General features: G+C 47.9%; 1 protein-coding gene across 1 annotated transcript in view; it reads right to left on the bottom strand.

Annotated features, from left to right (window-relative positions):
• Positions 1–479: 479 nt before the first annotated feature.
• Positions 480–26145, bottom strand: part of LOC134903454 (hippocampus abundant transcript 1 protein-like) — a 158153-nt gene continuing 132487 nt past the window's right edge. The window contains exons 10-11 of the mRNA XM_063914467.1: positions 14878–15044; positions 480–1245 (exon numbers count right to left, since the gene is read on the bottom strand). Coding sequence (XP_063770537.1) covers positions 1033–1245; positions 14878–15044 — 380 coding nt within the window. The 3' untranslated portion in view covers positions 480–1032. The remainder of the gene's footprint in view (positions 1246–14877; positions 15045–26145) is intronic.

Raw genomic sequence — 26145 nt, 5'->3', positions numbered from 1 at the left:
CACAATTTATAGAAAAGAAGCATTAGTTAAATGTAGTTTACATTTTTTCAGCATTTAAAAAAGGTAACCTAAATTTCTAGAATGGTCTACACCTTTTTAATGATAGCAAGAGTGCATAGACTGAGCCCTTTTATATGCTGCAGATGCTACTTCCCTTTAGTAAATGGCTGACTGAGCAATTCCACGATGAAGCTCCATCTCCTGTGATATCACCCCCTCTACCATTTGTACTTCGTCATTGCTATATATAACTAACCCATGGTAATAAAAGCAAAAACAAACCATAATCTTTGAAATACCCCAGAAAAATATTTTAATTCTGTAAAGCGGCAAGTCTCTCAGATCAGTATGAGGACTCTTCATCTGACTCAGTCCCCGCAGTAACTGCACTGTAGTGCACAAAAGAAACTGAAAAGCAGGGTTATTTTGAATAAAATTTTATATATTTTTTTTATCAGAAACTCAAAACATGAAAATAATAATAAAACAGGGACAATTCCCCTCATTTCAGTCACCTAGAAGAATAATAATAATAATAAAAAAAGATTTTCTTGTGATAATGCGATAGGTTCTGCGTCTATGGATAAGCTTAGAGGCAGATCTTATGGCAGGTACTGTCCAAGTTAGAACTCTTCTTGGCTTTGGCAAGTGATATTCATGTATCATTTCTTCTCCTTAAGCCATAGTCTCTTACATTACCTATTTCACTCCCTGCTTATGCCAATACACAGCAGCCAGAATAGAATGTATACCCTCCAAGCCACACACACGCTGCACTAGTTTGGAAGACAATGAGTGCGGAGATCCTTTCTGTCATGTTCAGTGGCACATTTAATTGTACACCATCTGTAACAGCTTTCACTCTAACCCCTGACCCAGGGTATTAAATGACATAATCCATTATTTTCTCTGTCACTTGGTCCCCGTTGCCTGTGAATCAGCAAACAAGGTCTTGCACACAGTGTTGAACAAAACAATCACGATGTTGCTGTTCCTGTAAGCTTGGATGCCCGTCCATGCACAGTCCTTGGGTCATACACTACTGTCATCAAGCAGTGGTTCCTTGCCCTCTGGGAGGTGGGCAGGAGGTAGAAGTCCATGGCCCTGAGCACCATTGCTGTGCTTCTTATGAGCGCCAGAGCGCAATGTAAGGCTGGTATGCTCCGGGATGAAGAGTGCCACTAGCAAGGACAGCAACACGGAACAGGCCCCAAACAAGAAGGGGGGGCCGGGGATAATGCTTCTCTGTGGTGGGGAAAGAACAAAAACCAAAATAGGAATTCTGGTATAAAAAAAACAATGAATACTAAAAATAAGATTTTACTCACCGGTAAATCTATTTCTCGTAGTCCGTAGTGGATGCTGGGAACTCCGAAAGGACCATGGGGAATAGCGGGCTCCGAAGAAGGCTGGGCACTCTAGAAAGATTTATGACCACCTGGTGTGCACTGGCTCCTCCCACTATGACCCTCCTCCAAGCCTCAGTTAGGACACTGTGCCCGGACGAGCTGACCTAATAAGGAAGGATTTTGAATCCCGGGTAAGACTCATACCAGCCACACCAATCACATCGTACAACTCGTGATACTATTAGAGATGAGCGGGTTCGGTTTCTTTGAATCCGAACCCGCACGAACTTCACTTTTTTTTTTCACGGGTCCGAGCGACTCGGATCTTCCCGCCTTGCTCGGTTAACCCGAGCGCGCCCGAACGTCATCATGACGCTGTCGGATTCTCGCGAGACTCGGATTCTATATAAGGAGCCGCGCGTCGCCGCCATTTTCACACGTGCATTGAGATTGATAGGGAGAGGACGTGGCTGGCGTCCTCTCCATTAGAATAGATTAGAAGAGAGAGAGAGAGAGAGAGATTGTGCAGACAGAGTTTACCACAGTGACCAGTGCAGTTGTTGTTAAGTTAACTTTTATTTAATATATCCGTTCTCTGCTATATCCGTTCTCTGCCTGAAAAAAACGATACACAGCAGTCACACAGTGTGACTCAGTCTGTGTGCACTCAGCTCAGCCCAGTGTGCTGCACATCAATGTATAAAAGCTTATAATAATTGTGGGGGAGACTGGGGAGCACTGCAGGTTGTTATAGCAGGAGCCAGGAGTACATAATATTATATTAATTTAAAATTAAACAGTGCACACTTTTGCTGCAGGAGTGCCACTGCCAGTGTGACTAGTGGTGACCAGTGCCTGACCACCAGTATAGTAGTATATTGTTGTATACTATCTCTTTATCAACCAGTCTATATTAGCAGCAGACACAGTACAGTGCGGTAGTTCACGGCTGTGGCTACCTCTGTGTCGGCAGTCGGCACTCGGCAGGCAGTCCGTCCATCCATAATTGTATAATTATATACCACCTAACCGTGGTATTTTTTTTTCTTTCTTTATACCGTCGTCATAGTCATACTAGTTGTTACGAGTATACTACTATCTCTTTATCAACCAGTGTACAGTGCGGTAGTTCACGGCTGTGGCTACCTCTGTGTCGGCAGTCGGCAGGCAGTCCGTCCATCCATAATTGTATTATTATAATATATACCACCTAACCGTGGTTTTTTTTTCATTCTTTATACCGTCATAGTGTCATACTAGTTGTTACGAGTATACTACTATCTCTTTATCAACCAGTGTACAGTGCGGTAGTTCACGGCTGTGGCTACCTCTGTGTCGGCAGTCGGCAGGCAGTCCGTCCATCCATAATTGTATTATAATATATACCACCTAACCGTGGTTTTTTTTTCATTCTTTATACCGTCATAGTGTCATACTAGTTGTTACGAGTATACTACTATCTCTTTATCAACCAGTGTACAGTGCGGTAGTTCACGGCTGTGGCTACCTCTGTGTCGGCAGTCGGCAGGCAGTCCGTCCATCCATAATTGTATTATAATATATACCACCTAACCGTGGTTTTTTTTTCATTCTTTATACCGTCATAGTCAGTCATACTAGTTGTTACGAGTATACTACTATCTCTTTATCAACCAGTGTACAGTGCGGTAGTTCACGGCTGTGGCTACCTCTGTGTCGGCACTCGGCAGGCAGTCCGTCCATCCATAATTGTATTATAATATATACCACCTAACCGTGGTTTTTTTTTCATTCTTTATACCGTCATAGTGTCATACTAGTTGTTACGAGTATACTACTATCTCTTTATCAACCAGTGTACAGTGCGGTAGTTCACGGCTGTGGCTACCTCTGTGTCGGCAGTCGGCAGGCAGTCCGTCCATCCATAATTGTATTATAATATATACCACCTAACCGTGGTTTTTTTTTTCATTCTTTATACCGTCATAGTGTCATACTAGTTGTTACGAGTATACTACTATCTCTTTATCAACCAGTGTACAGTGCGGTAGTTCACGGCTGTGGCTACCTCTGTGTCGGCAGTCGGCAGGCAGTCCGTCCATCCATAATTGTATTACAATATATACCACCTAACCGTGGTTTTTTTTTCATTCTTTATACCGTCATAGTCAGTCATACTAGTTGTTACGAGTATACTACTATCTCTTTATCAACCAGTGTACAGTGCGGTAGTTCACGGCTGTGGCTACCTCTGTGTCGGAACTCGGCAGGCAGTCCGTCCATCCATAATTGTATTACAATATATACCACCTAACCGTGGTTTTTTTTTCATTCTTTATACCGTCATAGTCAGTCATACTAGTTGTTACGAGTATACTACTATCTCTTTATCAACCAGTGTACAGTGCGGTAGTTCACGGCTGTGGCTACCTCTGTGTCGGAACTCGGCAGGCAGTCCGTCCATCCATAATTGTATTATTATAATATATACCACCTAACCGTGGTTTTTTTTTCATTCTTTATACCGTCATAGTGTCATACTAGTTGTTACGAGTATACTACTATCTCTTTATCAACCAGTGTACAGTGCGGTAGTTCACGGCTGTGGCTACCTCTGTGTCGGCACTCGGCAGGCAGTCCGTCCATCCATAATTGTATTACAATATATACCACCTAACCGTGGTTTTTTTATACCACCTAACCGTGGCAGTCCGTCCATAATTGTATACTAGTATCCAATCCATCCATCTCCATTGTTTACCTGAGGTGCCTTTTAGTTCTGCCTATAAAATATGGAGAACAAAAAAGTTGAGGTTCCAAAATTAGGGAAAGATCAAGATCCACTTCCACCTCGTGCTGAAGCTGCTGCCACTAGTCATGGCCGAGACGATGAAATGCCAGCAACGTCGTCTGCCAAGGCCGATGCCCAATGTCATAGTACAGAGCATGTCAAATCCAAAACACCAAATATCAGAAAAAAAAGGACTCCAAAACCTAAAATAAAATTGTCGGAGGAGAAGCGTAAACTTGCCAATATGCCATTTACCACACGGAGTGGCAAGGAACGGCTGAGGCCCTGGCCTATGTTCATGGCTAGTGGTTCAGCTTCACATGAGGATGGAAGCACTCAGCCTCTCGCTAGAAAACTGAAAAGACTCAAGCTGGCAAAAGCACCGCAAAGAACTGTGCGTTCTTTGAAATCCCAAATCCACAAGGAGAGTCCAATTGTGTCGTTTGCGATGCCTGACCTTCCCAACACTGGACGTGAAGAGCATGCGCCTTCCACTATTTGCATGCCCCCTGCAAGTGCTGGAAGGAGCACCCGCAGTCCAGTTCCTGATAGTCAGATTGAAGATGTCAGTGTTGAAGTACACCAGGATGAGGAGGATATGGGTGTTGCTGGCGCTGGGGAGGAAATTGACCAGAAGGATTCTGATGGTGAGGTGGTTTGTTTAAGTCAGGCACCCGGGGAGACACCTGTTGTCCGTGGGAGGAATATGGCCGTTGACATGCCAGGTGAAAATACCAAAAAAATCAGCTCTTCGGTGTGGAGGTATTTCACCAGAAATGCGGACAACAGGTGTCAAGCCGTGTGTTCCCTTTGTCAAGCTGTAATAAGTAGGGGTAAGGACGTTAACCACCTCGGAACATCCTCCCTTGTACGTCACCTGCAGCGCATTCATAATAAGTCAGTGACAAGTTCAAAAACTTTGGGTGACAGCGGAAGCAGTCCACTGACCAGTAAATCCCTTCCTCTTGTAACCAAGCTCACGCAAACCACCCCACCAACTCCCTCAGTGTCAATTTCCTCCTTCCCCAGGAATGCCAATAGTCCTGCAGGCCATGTCACTGGCAAGTCTGACGAGTCCTCTCCTGCCTGGGATTCCTCCGATGCATCCTTGCGTGTAACGCCTACTGCTGCTGGCGCTGCTGTTGTTGCCGCTGGGAGTCGATGGTCATCCCAGAGGGGAAGTCGTAAGCCCACTTGTACTACTTCCAGTAAGCAATTGACTGTTCAACAGTCCTTTGCGAGGAAGATGAAATATCACAGCAGTCATCCTACTGCAAAGCGGATAACTGAGTCCTTGACAACTATGTTGGTGTTAGACGTGCGTCCGGTATCCGCCGTTAGTTCACAGGGAACTAGACAATTTATTGAGGCAGTGTGCCCCCGTTACCAAATACCATCTAGGTTCCACTTCTCTAGGCAGGCGATACCGAGAATGTACACGGACGTCAGAAAAAGACTCACCAGTGTCCTAAAAAATGCAGTTGTACCCAATGTCCACTTAACCACGGACATGTGGACAAGTGGAGCAGGGCAGGGTCAGGACTATATGACTGTGACAGCCCACTGGGTAGATGTATGGACTCCCGCCGCAAGAACAGCAGCGGCGGCACCAGTAGCAGCATCTCGCAAACGCCAACTCTTTCCTAGGCAGGCTACGCTTTGTATCACCGCTTTCCAGAATACGCACACAGCTGAAAACCTCTTACGGCAACTGAGGAAGATCATCGCGGAATGGCTTACCCCAATTGGACTCTCCTGTGGATTTGTGGCATCGGACAACGCCAGCAATATTGTGTGTGCATTAAATATGGGCAAATTCCAGCACGTCCCATGTTTTGCACATACCTTGAATTTGGTGGTGCAGAATTTTTTAAAAAACGACAGGGGTGTGCAAGAGATGCTGTCGGTGGCCAGAAGAATTGCGGGACACTTTCGGCGTACAGGCACCACGTACAGAAGACTGGAGCACCACCAAAAACTACTGAACCTGCCCTGCCATCATCTGAAGCAAGAAGTGGTAACGAGGTGGAATTCAACCCTCTATATGCTTCAGAGGTTGGAGGAGCAGCAAAAGGCCATTCAAGCCTATACAATTGAGCACGATATAGGAGATGGAATGCACCTGTCTCAAGTGCAGTGGAGAATGATTTCAACGTTGTGCAAGGTTCTGATGCCCTTTGAACTTGCCACACGTGAAGTCAGTTCAGACACTGCCAGCCTGAGTCAGGTCATTCCCCTCATCAGGCTTTTGCAGAAGAAGCTGGAGGCATTGAAGAAGGAGCTAACACGGAGCGATTCCGCTAGGCATGTGGGACTTGTGGATGCAGCCCTTAATTCGCTTAACAAGGATTCACGGGTGGTCAATCTGTTGAAATCAGAGCACTACATTTTGGCCACCGTGCTCGATCCTAGATTTAAAGCCTACCTTGGATCTCTCTTTCCGGCAGACACAGGTCTGCTGGGGTTGAAAGACCTGCTGGTGACAAAATTGTCAAGTCAAGCGGAACGCGACCTGTCAACATCTCCTCCTTCACATTCTCCCGCAACTGGGGGTGCGAGGAAAAGGCTCAGAATTCCGAGCCCACCCGCTGGCGGTGATGCAGGGCAGTCTGGAGCGACTGCTGATGCTGACATCTGGTCCGGACTGAAGGACCTGACAACGATTACGGACATGTCGTCTACTGTCACTGCATATGATTCTCTCAACATTGATAGAATGGTGGAGAATTATATGAGTGACCGCATCCAAGTAGGCACGTCACACAGTCCGTACTTATACTGGCAGGAAAAAGAGGCAATTTGGAGGCCCTTGCACAAACTGGCTTTATTCTACCTAAGTTGTCCTCCCACAAGTGTGTACTCCGAAAGAGTGTTTAGTGCCGCCGCTCACCTTGTCAGCAATCGGCGTACGAGGTTACATCCAGAAAATGTGGAGAAGATGATGTTCATTAAAATGAATTATAATCAATTCCTCCGCGGAGACATTGACCAGCAGCAATTGCCTCCACAAAGTACACAGGGAGCTGAGATGGTGGATTCCAGTGGGGACGAATTGATAATCTGTGAGGAGGGGGATGTACACGGTGATATATCGGAGGGTGAAGATGAGGTGGACATCTTGCCTCTGTAGAGCCAGTTTGTGCAAGGAGAGATTAATTGCTTCTTTTTTGGGGGGGGTCCAAACCAACCCGTCATATCAGTCACAGTCGTGTGGCAGACCCTGTCACTGAAATGATGGGTTGGTTAAAGTGTGCATGTCCTGTTTTGTTTATACAACATAAGGGTGGGTGGGAGGGCCCAAGGATAATTCCATCTTGCACCTCTTTTTTCTTTTCTTTTTCTTTGCATCATGTGCTGATTGGGGAGGGTTTTTTGGAAGGGACATCCTGCGTGACACTGCAGTGCCACTCCTAGATGGGCCCGGTGTTTGTGTCGGCCACTAGGGTCGCTAATCTTACTCACACAGCTACCTCATTGCGCCTCTTTTTTTCTTTGCGTCATGTGCTGTTTGGGGAGGGTTTTTTGGAAGGGACATCCTGCGTGACACTGCAGTGCCACTCCTAGATGGGCCCGGTGTTTGTGTCGGCCACTAGGGTCGCTAATCTTACTCACACAGTCAGCTACCTCATTGCGCCTCTTTTTTTCTTTGCGTCATGTGCTGTTTGGGGAGGGTTTTTTGGAAGGGCCATCCTGCGTGACACTGCAGTGCCACTCCTAGATGGGCCCGGTGTTTGTGTCGGCCACTAGGGTCGCTAATCTTACTCACACAGCTACCTCATTGCGCCTCTTTTTTTCTTTGCGTCATGTGCTGTTTGGGGAGGGTTTTTTGGAAGGGACATCCTGCGTGACACTGCAGTGCCACTCCTAGATGGGCCCGGTGTTTGTGTCGGCCACTAGGGTCGCTAATCTTACTCACACAGTCAGCTACCTCATTGCGCCTCTTTTTTTCTTTGCGTCATGTGCTGTTTGGGGAGGGTTTTTTGGAAGGGCCATCCTGCGTGACACTGCAGTGCCACTCCTAGATGGGCCCGGTGTTTGTGTCGGCCACTAGGGTCGCTAATCTTACTCACACAGCTACCTCATTGCGCCTCTTTTTTTCTTTGCGTCATGTGCTGTTTGGGGAGGGTTTTTTGGAAGGGACATCCTGCGTGACACTGCAGTGCCACTCCTAGATGGGCCCGGTGTTTGTGTCGGCCACTAGGGTCGCTTATCTTACTCACACAGCGACCTCGGTGCAAATTTTAGGACTAAAAATAATATTGTGAGGTGTGAGGTATTCAGAATAGACTGAAAATGAGTGTAAATTATGGTTTTTGAGGTTAATAATACTTTGGGATCAAAATGACCCCCAAATTCTATGATTTAAGCTGTTTTTTAGTGTTTTTGGAAAAAAACACCCGAATCCAAAACACACCCGAATCCGACAAAAATAATTCGGTGAGGTTTTGCCAAAACGCGTTCGAACCCAAAACACGGCCGCGGAACCGAACCCAAAACCAAAACACAAAACCCGAAAAATTTCAGGCGCTCATCTCTAGATACTATATCCAGTTTGACAGTATGAAAACAACTGAGCCTCTCAACAGATGGCTCAACAATAACCCTTTAGTTAGCAATAACTATTTACCAGTATTGCAGACAATCCGCACTTGGGATGGGCGCCCAGCATCCACTACGGACTACGAGAAATAGATTTACCGGTGAGTAAAATCTTATTTTCTCTAACGTCCTAGTGGATGCTGGGAACTCCGAAAGGACCATGGGGATTATACCAAAGCTCCCAAACGGGCGGGAGTGCGCGGATGACTCTGCAGCACCGAATGAGAGAACTCAAGGTCCTCCTCAGCCAGGGTATCAAATTTGTAGAATTTTGCAAACGTGTTTGCCCCTGACCAAGTAACAGCTCGGCAAAGTTGTAAAGCCGAGACCTCTCGGGCAGCCGCCCAAGATGAGCCCACCTTCCCTGTGGAATGGGCTTTCACTGATTTAGGATGCGGCAGTCCAGCCGCAGAATGCGCCTGCTGAATCGTGTCACAGATCCAGCGAGCGATAGTCTGCTTAGAAGCAGGAGCACCCAGTCTGTTGGGTGCATACAGGATAAATAGCGAGTCAATTTTCATGACTCTAGCCGTCCTGGAACATAATTTTTCAAGGCCCTGACTACGTCCAGTAACTTGGAATCCTCCAAGTCCCTAGTAGCCGCAGGCACCACAATAGGTTGGTTCAAGTGAAAAACTGATACCACCTTAGGGAGAAACTGGGGACGAGTCCTCAATTCTGCCCTCTCCATATGGAAAATCAGATAAGGACTTTTATATGACAAAGCCGCCAATTCTGATACACGCCTGGCCGAAGCCAAGGTCAATAACATGACCACTTTCCGCGTGAGATATTTTAGATCCACGGTTTTTAGTGGTTCAAACCAATGTGATTTTAAGAAACTCAACACCACCTTGAGATCCCAAGGTGCCACTGGAGGCACAACCGGGGGCTGAATATACAGCACTCCTTTTACAATGTCTGAACTTCAGGAACTGAAGTTAATTCTTTCTGGAAGAAAATCGACAGAGCCGAGATCTGTATCTTAATGGAGCCTAATTTTAGGCCCATAGACACTCCTGCTTGTAGGAAATGCAGAAATCGACCTAGTTGAAATTCCTCTGTTGGGGCCTTTTGTGGCCTCACACCAAGCAAAATATTTCCGCCATATGCGGTGATAATGTTTTGCAGTTACATCTTTCCTGGCTTGAATCAGCGTAGGAATGACTTCCTCCGGAATTCCTTTAGGATCCGGCGTTCAACCGCCATGCCATCAAAACATAGCCGCGGTAAGTCTTGGAACAGACAGGGCCCCTGCTGCAGCAGGTCCCGTCTGAGCGGCAGAGGCCATGGGTCCTCTGATATTATTTCTTGAAGTTCTGGGTACCAGGCTCTTCTTGGCCAATCCGGAACCACGAGTATCGTTCTTACTCCTCGCCTTCTTATTATTCTCAGTACCTTTGGTATGAGAGGCAGAGGGGGGAACACATAAACCGACTGGTACACCCACGGTGTTACCAGAGCGTCCACAGCTATCGCCTGAAGGTCCCTTGACCTGGCGCCATATCTTTTATAGCTTTTTGTTGAGGCGGGACGCCTTCATGTCCACCTGTGGCCTTTCCCAATGGTGTACAATCCTTTGGAAGACTTCTGGATGAAGTCCCCACTCTCTCGGGTGGAAGTCGTGTCTGCTGAGAAGATCTGCTTCCCAGTTGTCCACTCCGAGAATGAACACTGCTGACAGTGCTAACACATGATTTTCCGCCCATCGGAGAATCCTTGTGGCTTCTGCCATCGCCATCCTGCTTCTTGTGCCGCCCTGTTGGTTTACATGGGTGACTGCCGTGATGTTGTCTGATTGGATCAGGACCGGCCTTTTGAAGCAGAGGCCTTGCCTGACTCAGGGCATTGTAAATGGCCCTCAGTTCCAAAATATTTATGTAGGGAAGTCACCTGACTTGACCAAAGTCCCTGGAAGCTTCTTCCCTGTGTGACTGCCCCCCAGACTCAAAGGCTGGCATCCATGGTCACTAGGACCTAGTCCTGTATGTCGAACCTGCGGCCCTCTTGAAGATGGGCACTCTGCAGCCACTACAGTAGAGATACCCTGGTCCTTGGAGACAGGGTTATCAGCCGATGCATCTGAAGATGTGATCCGGACCACCTGTCCAACAGGTCCCCCTGAAAAGTTCTTGCATGGAACCTGCCGAATGGGATTGCTTCGTAGGAAGCTATCATTTTTCCCAGGACTCGCGTGCAATGATGCACCGATAACTGTTTTGGCTTCAGGAGGTCTCTGACTAGAGATGACAGCTCCATGGCTTTCTCCTCCGGGAGAAACACTTATTTCTGGTCTGTGTCCAGAACCATCCCCAGGAACAGTAGACGTGTCGTAGGAAACAGCTGTGTCTTTGGACTGTTTAGAATCCAATCGTGCTGTTGTAGCACTTTCCAAAATAGTGCTACCCCGACTAGCAACTGCTCCTTGGACCTCGCCCTTATAAGGAGATTGTCCAAGTACGGGATCATTAAAAACTCCCCTTTTTCGAAGGAGTATCATCATTCCGGCCATTACCTTGGTAACACCCTTGGTGCCATGTACAGTCCAAACGGCAGAGTCTGGACTTGGTAATGGTAATCCTGTACCACAAATCTGAGGTACTCCTGGCGAGGATAGTAAATGGGGACATGCAGGTAAGCATCTTGATGTCCCGGGATACCATGTAATCCTCCTCGTCCAGGCTTGCAATAACCGCCCTGGGCGATTCCATCTTGAACTTGAATTTTTTATGTATGTGTTCAAGGATTTTAAATATAAAAAAAGGGTCACACCGAACCATGCGGTTTTGGTACCCCAAACCGTGTGGAATAGTAACCCCATCCTTGTTGAAGTAGGGGCACCTTAAGTATTACCTGATGGGAATACAGCTTATTAATTGCCTCTAGCACAGCCTCCCTGCCTGAGGGAGTTGTCGGCAAGGCATATTTGAGGAAACGGCGGGGGGAAGACATCTCGAATTCCAGCTTGTACCCTTGAAATCCTACTTGAATGAAACAGGGATCCACCTGTGAGCGAGCCCACTGATCGCTGAAATTTTTGAGACGGCCCCCCACCGTACCTGGCTACACCTGTGGAGCCCCCGCGTCATGCTGTGGACTCAGAGGAAGCGAGAGAAGAATTATGATTCTGGGAACAGGCTGACTGGTGCAGCTTTTTCCCTCTTCCCTTGTCTCTGTATAGAAAGGAAGCGCCTTTGACCCGCTTGCTTTTCTGAAGCCGAAAGGACTGTACCTGATAATACAGTGCTTTCTTAGTCTGTGAGGAAAACTGAGGTAAAAATATTTCTTCCCAGCTGTTGCTGCGGATACGAGGTCCCAGAGACCATCCCCAAATAATTCCTCACCCTTATAAGGCAGAATCTCTATGCGCCTTTTAAAGTCAGCATCACCTGTCCAGTGACAGGTCTCTAATACCCTCCTGACAGAATGGACATTACATTCATTTTGGATGCCAGCCGGCAAAATATCCCTCTGTGCATCCCTCATATATAAGACGACGTCTTTAATATGTTCTCATGTTAGCAAACTAGTATGTTTGACAGGGTCACCGACCACGCTGCAGCAGCACGCTCTGCAGGTTTCAGTCTAGTACCTGAGTGTGTAAAACAGACTTCAGGATAGCCTCCTGCTTTTTATCAACAGGTACCTTCAAAGTGGCCGTTCCTAAAACGGCAGTGCCACCTATTTTGACAACCGTGTGAGCGGCGCGCCTTATCCACCCTAGGGGATATCTCCCAGCGTAACTTATCCTCTGGCGGGAAAAGGTACGCCATCAGTAACTTTTTTGAAATTACCAGTTTCTCATCAGGGGGAACCCACGCTTCTCACACACTTCATTCATTCATCTGATGGGGGAACAAAACACTGCCTGCTTTTTCTCCCCAAACATAAAAACCCATTTTTAGAGGTTAATGTCAGAAATGTGTAACACATTTTTTATTGCCGGGATCAAGTCACGGAAGTTCCTAGTGGATTGTGTATATGTCTCAACCTTGACGACACTGGAGTCAGACTCCGTGTCGACATCTGTGTCTGCCATCTGAATGAGCGGGCGTTTTTGAGCCCCTGATGGCCTTTGAGACGCCTGGGCAGGCGCGGGCTGAGAAGCCGGCTGTCCCACAGCTGTTACGTCATCCACCCTTTTATGTAAGGAGTGGACACTGTCGGTTAATACCTTTCACCTAACCATCCACTCTGCTGTCGGCCTCCAGGGGGCGACATCACATTTATCGGCATCTGCTCCGTCACTATATAAGCCTCCTCCTCAAACATGTCGACACAGCTGTACCGACACACCGCACACACACAGGGAATGCTCTGACTGAGGACAGGACCCCACAAAGCCCTTTGGGGAGACAGAGAGAGAGTATGCCAGCACACACCAGAGCGCTATATAATGTGGGGATTAACACTATAACTGAGTGAATTTTCCCCAATAGCTGCTTGTATATACAATATTGCGCCTAAATTTAGTGCCCCCCCTCTCTTTTTAACCCTTTGAGCCTGAAAACTACAGGGGAGAGCATGGGGAGCTTTCTTCCAGCTGCACTGTGAAGAGAAAATGGCGCCAGTGTGTCTGAGGGAGATAGCTCCGCCCCTTTTCCGCGGCCTATTCTCCCGCTTTTCTCTGGATTCTGGCAGGGGTATTTACCACATATATAGCCTCTGGGGCTATATATTGTGGTATTTTTGCCAGCCAAGGTGTTTTTATTGCTGCTCAGGGCGCCCCCCCCAAGCGCCCTGCACCCTCAGTGACCGGAGTGTGAAGTGTGCATGAGGAGCAATGGCGCACAGCTGCAGTGCTGTGCGCTACCTTGGTGAAGACTGATGTCTTCTGCCGCCGATTTTCCGGACCTCTTCTTGCTTCTGGCTCTGTAAGGGGGACGGCGGCGCGGCTCCGGGACCGAACACCAAGGACTGGGCCTGCGGTCGATCCCTCTGGAGCTAATGGTGTCCAGTAGCCTAAGAAGCCCAATCCGGCTGCAAGCAGGCGAGTTCGCTTCTTCTCCCCTTTGTCCCTCGCTGCAGTGAGCCTGTTGCCAGCAGGTCTCACTGAAAATAAAAAACCTAATTCTATACTTTCTTTCTAGAGGCTCAGGAGAGCCCCTAGTGTGCATCCAACCTCGGCCGGGCACAAGATCTAACTGAGGCTTGGAGGAGGGTCATAGTGGGAGGAGCCAGTGCACACCAGGTGGTCATAAATCTTACTAGAGTGCCCAGCCTCCTTCGGAGCCCGCTATTCCCCATGGTCCTTTCGGAGTTCCCAGCATCCACTAGGACGTTAGAGAAATGCAAGCTATAATTCACTGATTTTTCAAGAGGTTATCATAACTACACATATGTGCTGATTTAATCATACCAGGGGACTTTTTTATTATTCCTTTTAAACAGTGATCACAACCTTTTGGGGTCTTAATGTGGTGGGTAAGAAATGAGAACCGTGTGTACTTGGCTACATAAAATGTACACTACTTGAATGGTCATAATAGAGTACCAGGATAAATAGTGTAAAACTACAGGAGGAAAGCTACCCATTTGTCTTCTCCTTCAATGAGTGGTGGAAGTGCAATAAAATTCTAAGAATCTTTCGTAACATCAGTACAATGGTATGCAGTTAGCATAACGATCGTCGGGATGCCATCGGTCACAATACAGACGCCGGGATCCCGACAAGAGGCACCATACCGCTGCCAGTATACCGGCGAGGTAGGAGATTCCCCCTCTATGGGTGTCCACGACACCCATAGAGGGAGAATAAAACCTGTGGCAAGCAAAGGTCGCCACTGAGCCTGCAGCATGGCGAATGCAGCGAGCCCGCAAGGGGCTTAGTTGCGTTCGCCCTCCTGCCGGTATTCCACAGATTGGGATGCCGATGTCGGTTTACGGACATTCGGCATCCCGTGCGGCGTTAAATCATGAGGATGGAAATATAATCTACCATCACCCAAACTTGATACAATGCAGATACATAAATAAACTTGGCATGTGTAAGTCTAGTATGTAGGCACACCTTACAGAGCAAATAACACAATCTTTACACGTCCTACTCCCTTGGACATTATGGGTCAGTAGAACTTTCTAACGTTTCCCTGAAATCTGGATTCCTAGGGGCCTTGCTCTTAAAGTCCCTTCCCAATCTCCATCGCATTTATTGCTCACCTCATCCAAAGGGTTGGCCATGTTGGGTTTAAGGATCTTGTCTGAAGGCTCTTCCTCAGTCATTTCATTGAGCTCCACGTGGAACAAGTAAAAGACAAAGCCATACAGAGCAGGTCCCAGTCCATTACACAGGCCACGGATTCCAGTTACCATTCCCTGCACAACACCTAAAGTAACAGTACATCTTCCTTTTAGTTCATTTATAAATCCCGTACAGCTACAACCATCTGTTTTCCGGACATTAAACCATCCATTTTCACTACTATAGACTGTAACTAGTAAAGTCCTTTTTTGTTTTTTCTCCCCAAATGAAACAGTATGGTGCTGTTATGGGGGAACAAAATGGCTACCAAGGAGCCATGCTTGTATTTGTTTTTATGTATGTGTCAGGCCAAATGGTGCAAAGGAATGTGTTACTAAGAACTGAGAGAATGTATCTCCACATTTTGATGATACAGCTGCATAATCAAATTCTATGTGCCTTTGTTTGCAGTAGTAGGATATACAGGTTGAGTCTCCCTTATCCAAAATGCTTGGGACCAGAGGTATTTTGGATATGGGATTTTTCCGTATTTTGGAATAATTGCATACCATAATGAGATATCATGGTGATGGGACCTAAATCTAAGCACAGAATGCATTTATGTTACATATACACCTTATACACACAGCCTAAAGGTAATTTTATCCAATATTTTTAATAACTTTGTGCATTAAACAAAGTGTGTCTACATTCACACAATTAATTTATGTTTCATATACACCTTATACACACAGCCTGAAGGTCATTTAATACAATATTTTTAATAACTGTGTGTATTAAAATAAGAATTTACTTACCGATAATTCTATTTCTCGTAGTCCGTAGTGGATGCTGGGAACTCCGTAAGGACCATGGGGAATAGCGGCTCCGCAGGAGACTGGGCACAAAAGTAAAAGCTTTAGGACTACCTGGTGTGCACTGGCTCCTCCCCCTATGACCCTCCTCCAAGCCTCAGTTAGGATACTGTGCCCGGACGAGCGTACACAATAAGGAAGGATTTTGAATCCCGGGTAAGACTCATACCAGCCACACCAATCACACCGTACAACCTGTGATCTGAACCCAGTTAACAGCATGATAACAGAGGAGCCTCTGAAAAGATGGCTCACAACAATAATAACCCGATTTTTGTAACAATAACTATGTACAAGTATTGCAGACAATCCGCACTTGGGATGGGCGCCCAGCGTCCACTACGGACTACGAGAAATAGAATTATCGGTAAGTAAATTCTTATTTTCTCTAACGTCCTAGTGGATGCTGGGGACTCCGTCAGGACCATGGGGAATAGCGGCTCCGCAGGAGACAGGGCACAAAAGCAAGCTTTTAGGATCACATGGTGTGTACTGGCTCCTCCCCCTATAACCCTCCTCCAAGCCTCAGTTAGGTTTTTGTGCCCGGCCGAGAAGGGTGCAATCTAGGTGGCTCTCTTAAAGAGTTGCTTAGAAAAAGTTTTTAGGTTCTTTATTTTCAGTGAGTCCTGCTGGCAACAGGCTCACTGCATCGAGGGACTTAGGGGAGAGATTTTCAACTCACCTGCGTGCAGGATGGATTGGATTCTTAGGCTACTGGACATAGCTCCAGAGGGAGTCGGAACACAGGGCTCGCCCTGGGGTTCGTCCCGGAGCCGCGCCGCCGACCCCCCTTGCAGATGCTGAAGATGAAGAGGTCCGGAACCAGGCGGCAGAAGACTCTCAGTCTTCATCAGGTAGCGCACAGCACTGCAGCTGTGCGCCATTGTTGTCAGCACACTTCACACAGCGGTCACGGAGGGTGCAGGGCGCTGGGGGGGGGCGCCCTGGGCAGCAATGTATAATACCTGTATGGCGAAAAATACATCACATATAGCCCTTGAGGCTATATGGATGTATTTAACCCCTGCCAGATATCTAAAACTCCAGAGAAGAAGCCCGCCGAAAAGGGGGCGGGGCCTATTCTCCTCAGCACACAGCGCCATTTTCCCTCACAGAAAGGCTGGTGGGAAGGCTCCCATGATCTCCCCTGCACTGCACTACAGAAACAGGGTTAAAACAGAGAGGGGGGGCACTGATTTGGCGATATGTATATATATTAAAATGCTATAAAAGGAACACTTATATAAAGGTTGTCCCTGGATAATTATAGCGTTTTGGTGTGTGCTGGCAAACTCTCCCTCTGTCTCCCCAAAGGGCTAGTGGGTCCTGTCCTCTATCAGAGCATTCCCTATGTGTGTGCTGTATGTCGGTACGTGTGTGTCGACATGTATGAGGAAAATATTGGTGAGGAGGCGGAGCAAATTGCCTGTAATGGTGATGTCACTCTCTAGGGAGTCGACACCGGAATGGATGGCTTATTTATGGAAATTACGTGACAATGTCAACACGCTGCAAGCCGGTTGACGACATGAGAGGGCCGGCGAACAAATTAGTATCTGTCCAGGCGTCTCAAACACCGTCAGGGGCTGTAAAATGCCCATTTACCTCAGTCGGTCGACACAGACCCAGACGCGGACACTGATTTCAGTGTCGACGGTGAAGAAACAAACGTATTTTCTTTTAGGGCCACACGTTAAGGGCAATGAAGGAGGTGTTACATATTTCTGATACTCCAAGTACCACAAAAAAGGGTATTATGTGTGAGGTGAAAAAACTACCTGTAGTTTTTCCTGAATCAGATAAATTAAATGAAGTGTGTGATGATGCGTGGGTTTCCCCCGATAGAAAATTATTGGCGGTATACCCTTTCCCGCCAGAAGTTAAGGCGCGGTGGGAAACACCCCTCAGGGTGGATAAGGCGCTCACACGCTTATCAGAACAAGTGGCGGTACCATCTACGGATAGGGCCGTACTTAAGGAGCCAGCTGATAGGAGGCTGAAAAATATCCTAAAAAGTATACACACACATGCTGGTGTTATACTGCGACCAGCGATCGCCTCAGCCTGGATGTGCAGAGCTGAAGTGGCTTGGTCGGATTCCCTGACTAAAAATATTGATACCTTTGACAGGGACAGTATTTTATTGACTATAGAGCATTTAAAGGATGCATTTCTATATATGCGAGATGCGCAGAGGGATATTTGCACTCTGGCATCAAGAGTAAATGCGATGTCCATATCTGCAAGAAGATGTTTATGGACACGACAGTGGTCAGGTGATGCAGATTCCAAACGGCACAAAGATGTATTGCCGTATAAAGGGGAGGAGTTATTTGGGGTCGGTCCATGGGACCTGGTGGCCAGGGCAACTGCTGGAAAATCCACCGTTTTTTACCCTAAGTCACATCTCTGCAGAAAAAGACACCGTCTTTTCAGCCTCAGTCCTTTCGTCCCTATAAGAGTCATATCTGCCCAGGGATAGAGGAAAGGGAAGAAGACTGCAGCAGGCAGCCCATTCCCAGGAACAGAAGCCCTCCACCGCTTCTACCAAGTTCTCAGCATGACGCTGGGACCGTACAGGACCCCTGGATCCTACAAGTAGTATCCAAGGGGTACAGATTGGAATGTCGAGAGGTTTCCCCCCCTCGCAGGTTCCTGTAGTCTGCTGTACCAATGTCTCCCTCCGACAGGGAGGCAGTATTGAAAACAACTCACAAGCTGTATTCCCAGCAGGTGATAATAAAATTACCCCTCCGACAACAAGGAAAGGGGTATTACTCCACACTATATGGTGGTACTGAAGGCTAGGTGAGACCTATTCTAAATCTGAAAAATGAACACTTGCAAGGGTTCAAATCCAGATGGAGTCACTCAGAGCAGTGATAGCAAAGAACAAGGGGACTATATGGTGTCCCGGGACATCAGGGATGCTTACCTCCATGTCCCAAAATTTGCCTTTTCTCACCAAGGGTACCTCAGGTTCGTGGTACAGAACTGTCACTATCAGTTTCAAGACGATGCCGTTGGATTGTCCAAGGCACCCCGGGTCCTTACCAAGGTAATGACCGAAAGGAGGATTCGTCTTCAAAGAAAATGGACGACCTCCTGATAAGAACAAGGTCCAGAGAACAGTTGGAGGTCGGAGTAGCACTATCTCAAGTAGTTCTACGACAGCACGGGTGGATTCTAAATATTCCAAAACCGCAGTTGTTCCGACGACACGTCTGCTGGTCCTAGGGATGATTCTGGACACAGTCCAGGAAAAGGTGTTTCTCCCAGAGGAGAAAGCCAGGGAGTTATCCGAGCTAATCGGGATCCTCCTAAAACCAGGAAAAGTGTCAGTGCATCATTGCACAAGAGTCCTGGTAAAAATGGTGGCTTATTACGAAGCGCTTCCATTCGGCAGATTTCACGCAAGAACTCTTCAGTGGGATCTGCTGGACAAATGGTCCGGATCGCATCTTCAGATGCATCAGCGGATAACCCTATATCCAAGGACAAGGGTGTCTCTCCTGTGGTGATTACAGAGTGCTCATCTTCTAGAGGGCCGCAGATTCGGCATTCAGGATTGGATGCTGGTGACCACGGAGGCCAGCCTGAGAGGCTGGGGAGCAGTCACACAAGGAGTGTGATCAAGTCTGGAGAATTCTCTCCACATAAATATACTGGAGCTAAGAGCAAATTTATAATGCTCTAAGCTTAGCAAGACCTCTGCTTCAAGGTCAGCCGGTATTGATCCAGTGGGATAACATCACGGCAGTCGCCCACGTAAACAGAAAGGGCGGCACAAGAAGCAGGAGGGCAGTGGCAAAACTGCAAGGATTTTTCGCTAGGCGGAAAATCATGTGATAGCACTGTCAGCAGTGTTCATTCCGGGAGTGGACGACTGGGAAGCAGACTTCCTCAGCAGGCACGACCTCCACCCGGGAGAGTGGGAACTTCATCGGGAAGTTTTCCGCATGATTGTGAACCGTTGGGAAAGACCAAAGGTGGACATGATGGCGTCCCGCCCGAACAAAAAATGGGACAGGTATTGCGCCAGGTCACGAGACCTTCAGGCGATAGCTGTGGACGTCCTGGTAACACCGTGGGTGTAACAGTCGGTGTATGTGTTCCCTCCTCTGCTTCTCATAACCAAGGTATTGAGAATTATAAGACATAGAGGAGTAAGAACTATACTCGTGGCTCCGGATTGGCCAAGAGGGACTTGGTAACCGGAACTTCAAGAGATGCTCACAGAGGACTAATGGCCTCGGGAGCTAAGAAGGGATTTGCTTTCAGCAAGTACCATGTCTGTTCCAAGAGGAACCGTGGCATCGGCCTTTAAGAAAGGACCTGCTCCAGCAGGGACCTTGTCTGTTCCAAGACTTACCGCGACTGCGTTTGACGGCATGGCGGTTTGAACGCCGGATCCTAAGGGAAAAGGCATTCCGGAAGAGGTCATACCTACCCTGGTCAAAGCCAGGAAGGAGGTGACCGCACAACGTTATCACCACATGTGGTAAAAATATGTTGCGTGGGTGAGGCCAGGAAGGCCCCACGAAAAAAATTCAACTAGGTCGATTTCTGCACTTCCTGCAAACAGGAGTGTCTATGAGCCTCAAATTGGGGTCCATTAAGGTTCAAGTTTCGGCCCTATAGATTTTCTTCCAGAAAGAATTGGCTTCAGTTCCTGAAGTCCAGACGTTTGTCAAGGGAGTATTGCATATACAGCCCTTGTGTGCCTCCAGTGGCACCGTGGGATCTCAACGTAGTGTTGGGATTCCTCAAATCATATTGGTTTGAACCACTCAAATCTGTGGATTTGAAATATCTCACATGGAAAGTGACCATGCTGTTGGCCCTGGCCTCGGCCAGGCGATTGTCAAAATTGGCGGCTTTGTCTTACAAAAGCCCATATTTGATTTTCCATTCGGACAGGGCAGAACTGCGGACTCGTCCCCAGTTTCTTCCTAAGGTGGTGTCAGCGTTTCACCTGAAACAACCTATTGTGGTGCCTGCGGCTACTAGGGACTTGGAGGACTCCAAGTTGCTAGACGTTGTCAGGGCCCTGAAAATATATATATATATATATATATATATATATATATATATATATATAATTCCAGGACGGCTGGAGTCAGAAAGTCTGACTTGCTGTTTATATTGTAGGCACCCAAAAAGCTGGGTGCTCCTGCTTCTAAGCAGACTATTGCTCGTTGGATTTGTAGTACAATTCAGCTTGCACATTCTGTGGCAGGCCTGCCACAGCCAAAATCTGTAATTGCCCATTCCACAAGGAAGGTGGGCTCATCTTGGGCGGCTGCCCGAGGGGTCTCGGCTTTACAACTTTGCCGAGCAGCTACTTGGTCAGGGGCAAACACGTTTGCAAAATTCTACAAATTTGATACCCTGGCTGAGGAGGACCTGGAGTTCTCTCATTCGGTGCTGCAGAGTCATCCGCACTCTCCCGCCCGTTTGGGAGCTTTGGTATAATCCCCATGGTCCTGATGGAGTCCCCAGCATCCACTAGGACGTTAGAGAAAATAAGATTTTACTTACCGATAAATCTATTTCTCATAGTCCGTAGTGGATGCTGGGCGCCCATCCCAAGTGCGGATTGTCTGCATTACTTGTACATAGTTATTGTTAAAAAAAATCGGGTTATTATTGTTGTGAGCCATCTTTTTTAGAGGCTACTTCATTGTTATCATACTGTTAACTGGGTTCAAATCACAAGTTGTACGGTGTGATTGGTGTGGCTGGTATGAGTCTTACCCGGGATTCAAGATCCTTCCTTATTGTGTACGCTCGTCCGGGCACAGTACCTAACTGAGGCTTGGAGGAGGGTCATAGGGGGAGGAGCCAGTACACACCATGTGATCCTAAAAGCTTGCTTTTGTGCCCTGTCTCCTGCGGAGCCGCTATTCCCCATGGTCCTGACGGAGTCCCCAGCATCCACTACGGACTACGAGAAATAGATTTATCGGTAAGTAAAATCTTATTTTCTCCGACGTCCTAGTGGATGCTGGGAACTCCGTAAGGACCATGGGGATTATACCAAAGCTCCCAAACGGGCGGGAGAGTGCGGATGACTCTGCAGCACCGAATGAGAGAACTCAAGGTCCTCCTCAGCCAGGGTATCAAATTTGTAGAATTTAGCAAACGTGTTTGCCCCTGACCAAGTAGCTGCTCGGCAAAGTTGTAAAACCGAGACCCCTCGGGCAGCCGCCCAAGATGAGCCCACCTTCCTTGTGGAATGGGCTTTTACAGATTTTGGCTGTGGCAGGCCTGCCACAGAATGTGCAAGCTGAATTGTACTACAAATCCAACGAGCAATAGTTTGCTTAGAAGCAGGAGCACCCAGCTTGTTGGGTGCATACAGGATAAACAGCGAGTCAGATTTCCTGACTCCAGCCGTCCTGGAAACATATATTTTCAGGGCCCTGACTACGTCCAGCAACTTGGAGTCCTCCAAGTCCCTAGTAGCCGCAGGTACCACAATAGGTTGGTTCAAGTGAAACGCTGAAACCACCTTAGGGAGAAATTGAGGACGAGTCCTCAATTCTGCCCTGTCCGTATGAAAAATTAGGTAAGGGCTTTTATAGGATAAAGCCGCCAATTCTGAGACACGCCTGGCTGAAGCCAGGGCTAACAGCATAACCACTTTCCAAGTGAGATATTTTAAGTCTACAGTGGAGAGTGGTTCAAACCAATGTGATTTTAGGAACCCCAAAACTACATTGAGATCCCAAGGTGACACTGGAGGCACAAAAGGAGGCTGTTTATGCAGTACCCCCTTGACAAACGTCTGAACTTCAGGAACTGAAGCCAGTTCTTTCTGGAAGAAAATCGACAGGGCCGAAATTTGAACCTTAATGGACCCTAATCTTAGGCCCATAGACAGTCCTGTTTGCAGGAAATGCAGGAAACGACCCAGTTGAAATTCCTCTGTAGGGGCCTTCCTGGCCTCGCACCACGCAACATATTTACGCCAAATACGGTGATAATGCTGTACGGTTACATCCTTCCTGGCTTTGAACAGGGTAGGGATGACTTCATCCGGAATGCCTTTTTCCTTCAGGATCCGGCGTTCAACCGCCATGCCGTCAAACGCAGCCGCGGTAAGTCTTGGAACAGACTGGGTCCCTGCTGGAGCAGGTCCTTTCTTAGAGGTAGAGGCCACGGGTCCTCTGTGAGCATCTCTTGAAGTTCCGGGTACCAAGTCCTTCTTGGCCAATCCGGAGCCACGAGTATAGTCCTTACTCCTCTCCTTCTTATGATTCTCAGTACCTTGGGTATGAGAGGCAGAGGAGGGAACACATACACTGACTGGTACACCCACGGTGTTACCAGAGCGTCCACAGCTATTGCCTGAGGGTCCCTTGACCTGGCGCAATACCTGTCTAGTTTTTTGTTGAGGCGGGACGCCATCATGTCCACCTTTGGTTTTTCCCAACGGTTCACAATCATGTGGAAGACTTCTGGGTGAAGTCCTCACTCCCCCGGGTGGAGGTCGTGTCTGCTGAGGAAGTCTGCTTCCCAGTTGTACACTCCCGGAATGAACACTGCTGACAGTGCTATCACATGATTTTCCGCCCAGCGGAGAATCCTTGCAACTTCTGTCATTGCCCTCCTGCTTCTCGTGCCGCCCTGTCTGTTTACGTGGGCGACTGCCGTGATGTTGTCTGCCTGGATCAGCACCGGCAGACCTTGAAGCAGAGGTCTTGCTAGGCTTAGAGCATTGTAGATGGCCCTTAGCTCCAGGATATTTATGTGAAGTAATGTCTCCAGGCTTGACCACAAGCCCTGGAAATTTCTTCCCTGTGTGACTGCTCCCCAGCCTCTCAGGCTGGCATCCGTGGTCACCAGGACCCAGTCCTGAATGCCGAATCTGCGGCCCTCTAGAAGATGAGCACTCTACAACCACCACAGGAGAGACACCCTTGTCCTTGGTGACAAGATTATCCGCTGATGCATCTGAAGATGCGACCCGGACCATTTGTCTAGCAGATCCCACTGGAAGGTTCTTGCGTGGAATCTGCCGAATGGGATTGCTTCGTAAGAAGCCACCATCTTTCCCAGGACCCTTGTGCATTGATGCACTGAGACTTGGCCTGGTTTTAGGAGATTTCTGACTAGTTCGGATAACTCCCTGGCTTTCTCCTCCGGGAGAAACACCTTTTTCTGGACTGTGTCCAGGATCATCCCTAGGAATAGAAGTCGTGTCGTCGGGATCAGCTGTGATTTTGGAATATTGAGAATCCAACCGTGCTGGCGCAGCACTATCTGAGATAGTGCTACCCCGACTTCCAACTGTTCCCTGGATCTTGCCCTTATCAGGAGATCGTCCAAGTAAGGGATAACTAAAACTCCCTTCCTTCTAAGGAGTATCATCATTTCGGCCATTACCTTGGTAAAGACCCTGGGTGCCGTGGACAATCCAAACGGCAGCGTCTGAAACTGATAGTGACAGTTCTGTACCACAAACCTGAGGTACCCTTGGTGAGAAGGGTAAATTGGGACATGTAGGTAAGCATCTTTGATGTCCAGAGACACCATATAGTCCCCTTCTTCCAGGTTTGCAATCACTGCTCTGAGTGACTCCATCTTGAATTTGAACCTTTGTATGTAAGCGTTCAAGGATTTTAGGTTTAAAATTGGTCTCACCGAGCCGTCCGGCTTCGGTACCACAAATAGTGTGGAATAGTACCCCTTTCCCTGTTGTAGGAGGGGTACCTTGATTATCACCTGCTGGGAATACAGCTTGTGAATGGCTTCCAATACTGCCTCCCTGTCTGAGGGAGACGTCGGTAAAGCAGACTTTAGAAAACGGCGAGGGGGAGACGTCTCGAATTCCAATTTGTACCCCTGAGATACCACTTGAAGGATCCAGGGGTCCACTTGCGAGTGGGCCCACTGCGCACTGAACTTCTTGAGACGGGCCCCCACTGTGCCTGAGTCCGCTTGTAAAGCCCCAGCGTCATGCTGAGGACTTTGCGGAGGCGGGAGAGGGCTTTTGTTCCTGGGAACTGGCTGTTTGTTGCAGCCTTTTTCCTCTCCCTCTGCCACGGGGCAAAAATGAGGCGCCTTTTGCCCGCTTGCCCTTATGGGGCCGAAAGGACTGCGCCTGATAATACGGCGTCTTCTTAGGTTGAGAAGCTACCTGGGGTAAAAATGTGGATTTTCCAGCAGTTGCCGTGGCTACCAGGTCTGATAGACCTACCCCAAATAACTCCTCCCCCTTATAAGGCAATACTTCCATGTGCCTTTTAGAATCCGCATCGCCTGACCACTGCCGCGTCCATAAACCTCTTCTTGCAGAAATGGACAGCGCGCTAACTCTTGATGCCAGTCGGCAAATATCCCACTGTGCATCACGCATATATAGAAATGCATCCTTCAAATGCTCTATAGTCAGTAATATACTGTCCCTATCTAGGGTATCAATATTTTCAGTCAGGGAATCCGACCACGCCAGGCCCGCACTGCACATCCAGGCTGAGGCGATTGCTGGTCGCAGTATAACACCCGTGTGAGAGTATATACATTTTAGGATATTCTCCAGCTTTCTATCGGCAGGTTCCTTTAGGGCAGCCGTATCAGGAGAGGGTAGTGCTACCTGTTTAGACAAACGTGTGAGCGCTTTATCCACCCTAGGGGGTGTTTCCCAACGTGCCCTATCCTCTGGCGGGAAAGGGTACGATGCCAATAACCTTTTAGGAATTATCAGTTTTTTATCGGGGGAAACCCACGCCTCATCACACACTTCATTTAATTCCTCGGATACAGGAAAAACTACAGGCAGTTTTTTCTCACCAAACATAATACCCTTTTTAGTGGTACTTGTATTATCAGAGATATGCAATACATTTTTCATTGCTTCAATCATGTAACGTGTGGCCCTAGTGGAAGTCACGTATGTCTCCTCATCATCGACACTGGAGTCAGTATCCGTGTCTGTGTCTGCCATTTGAGGTAACGGGCGTTTTAAAGCCCCTGATGGCGTTTGAGACCCCTGGACAGGCACAAGCTGAGTAGCCGGCTGTCTCATGTCGTCAACTGTCTGTCGTAAAGAGCTGACACTGTCACGCAATTCCTTCCATAAGCTCATCCACTCAGGTGTCGACTCCCTAGGGGGTGACAACTGTATAATAGGCAATTGCTCCGCCTCCATCTAATTTTCCTCCTCAAACATGTTGACACAATCGTACCGACACACCGCACACACACAGGGAATGCTCTGATAGAGGACAGGACCCCACTAGCCCTTTGGGGAGACAGAGGGAGAGTATGCCAGCACACACCAGAGCGCTATATATAGACAGGAATACCACTATAAAATGTGCTTTTCCCTTTATAGCTGCTGTTCGTATCAAAACTGCGCCAAAT

Source organism: Pseudophryne corroboree, chromosome 1 (genome assembly GCF_028390025.1).
Source record: "Pseudophryne corroboree isolate aPseCor3 chromosome 1, aPseCor3.hap2, whole genome shotgun sequence".
Taxonomy (NCBI): domain Eukaryota; kingdom Metazoa; phylum Chordata; class Amphibia; order Anura; family Myobatrachidae; genus Pseudophryne; species Pseudophryne corroboree.
Note: the sequence above shows the minus strand (reverse complement) of the source record. Positions and strands in the feature narration are given on the sequence as shown.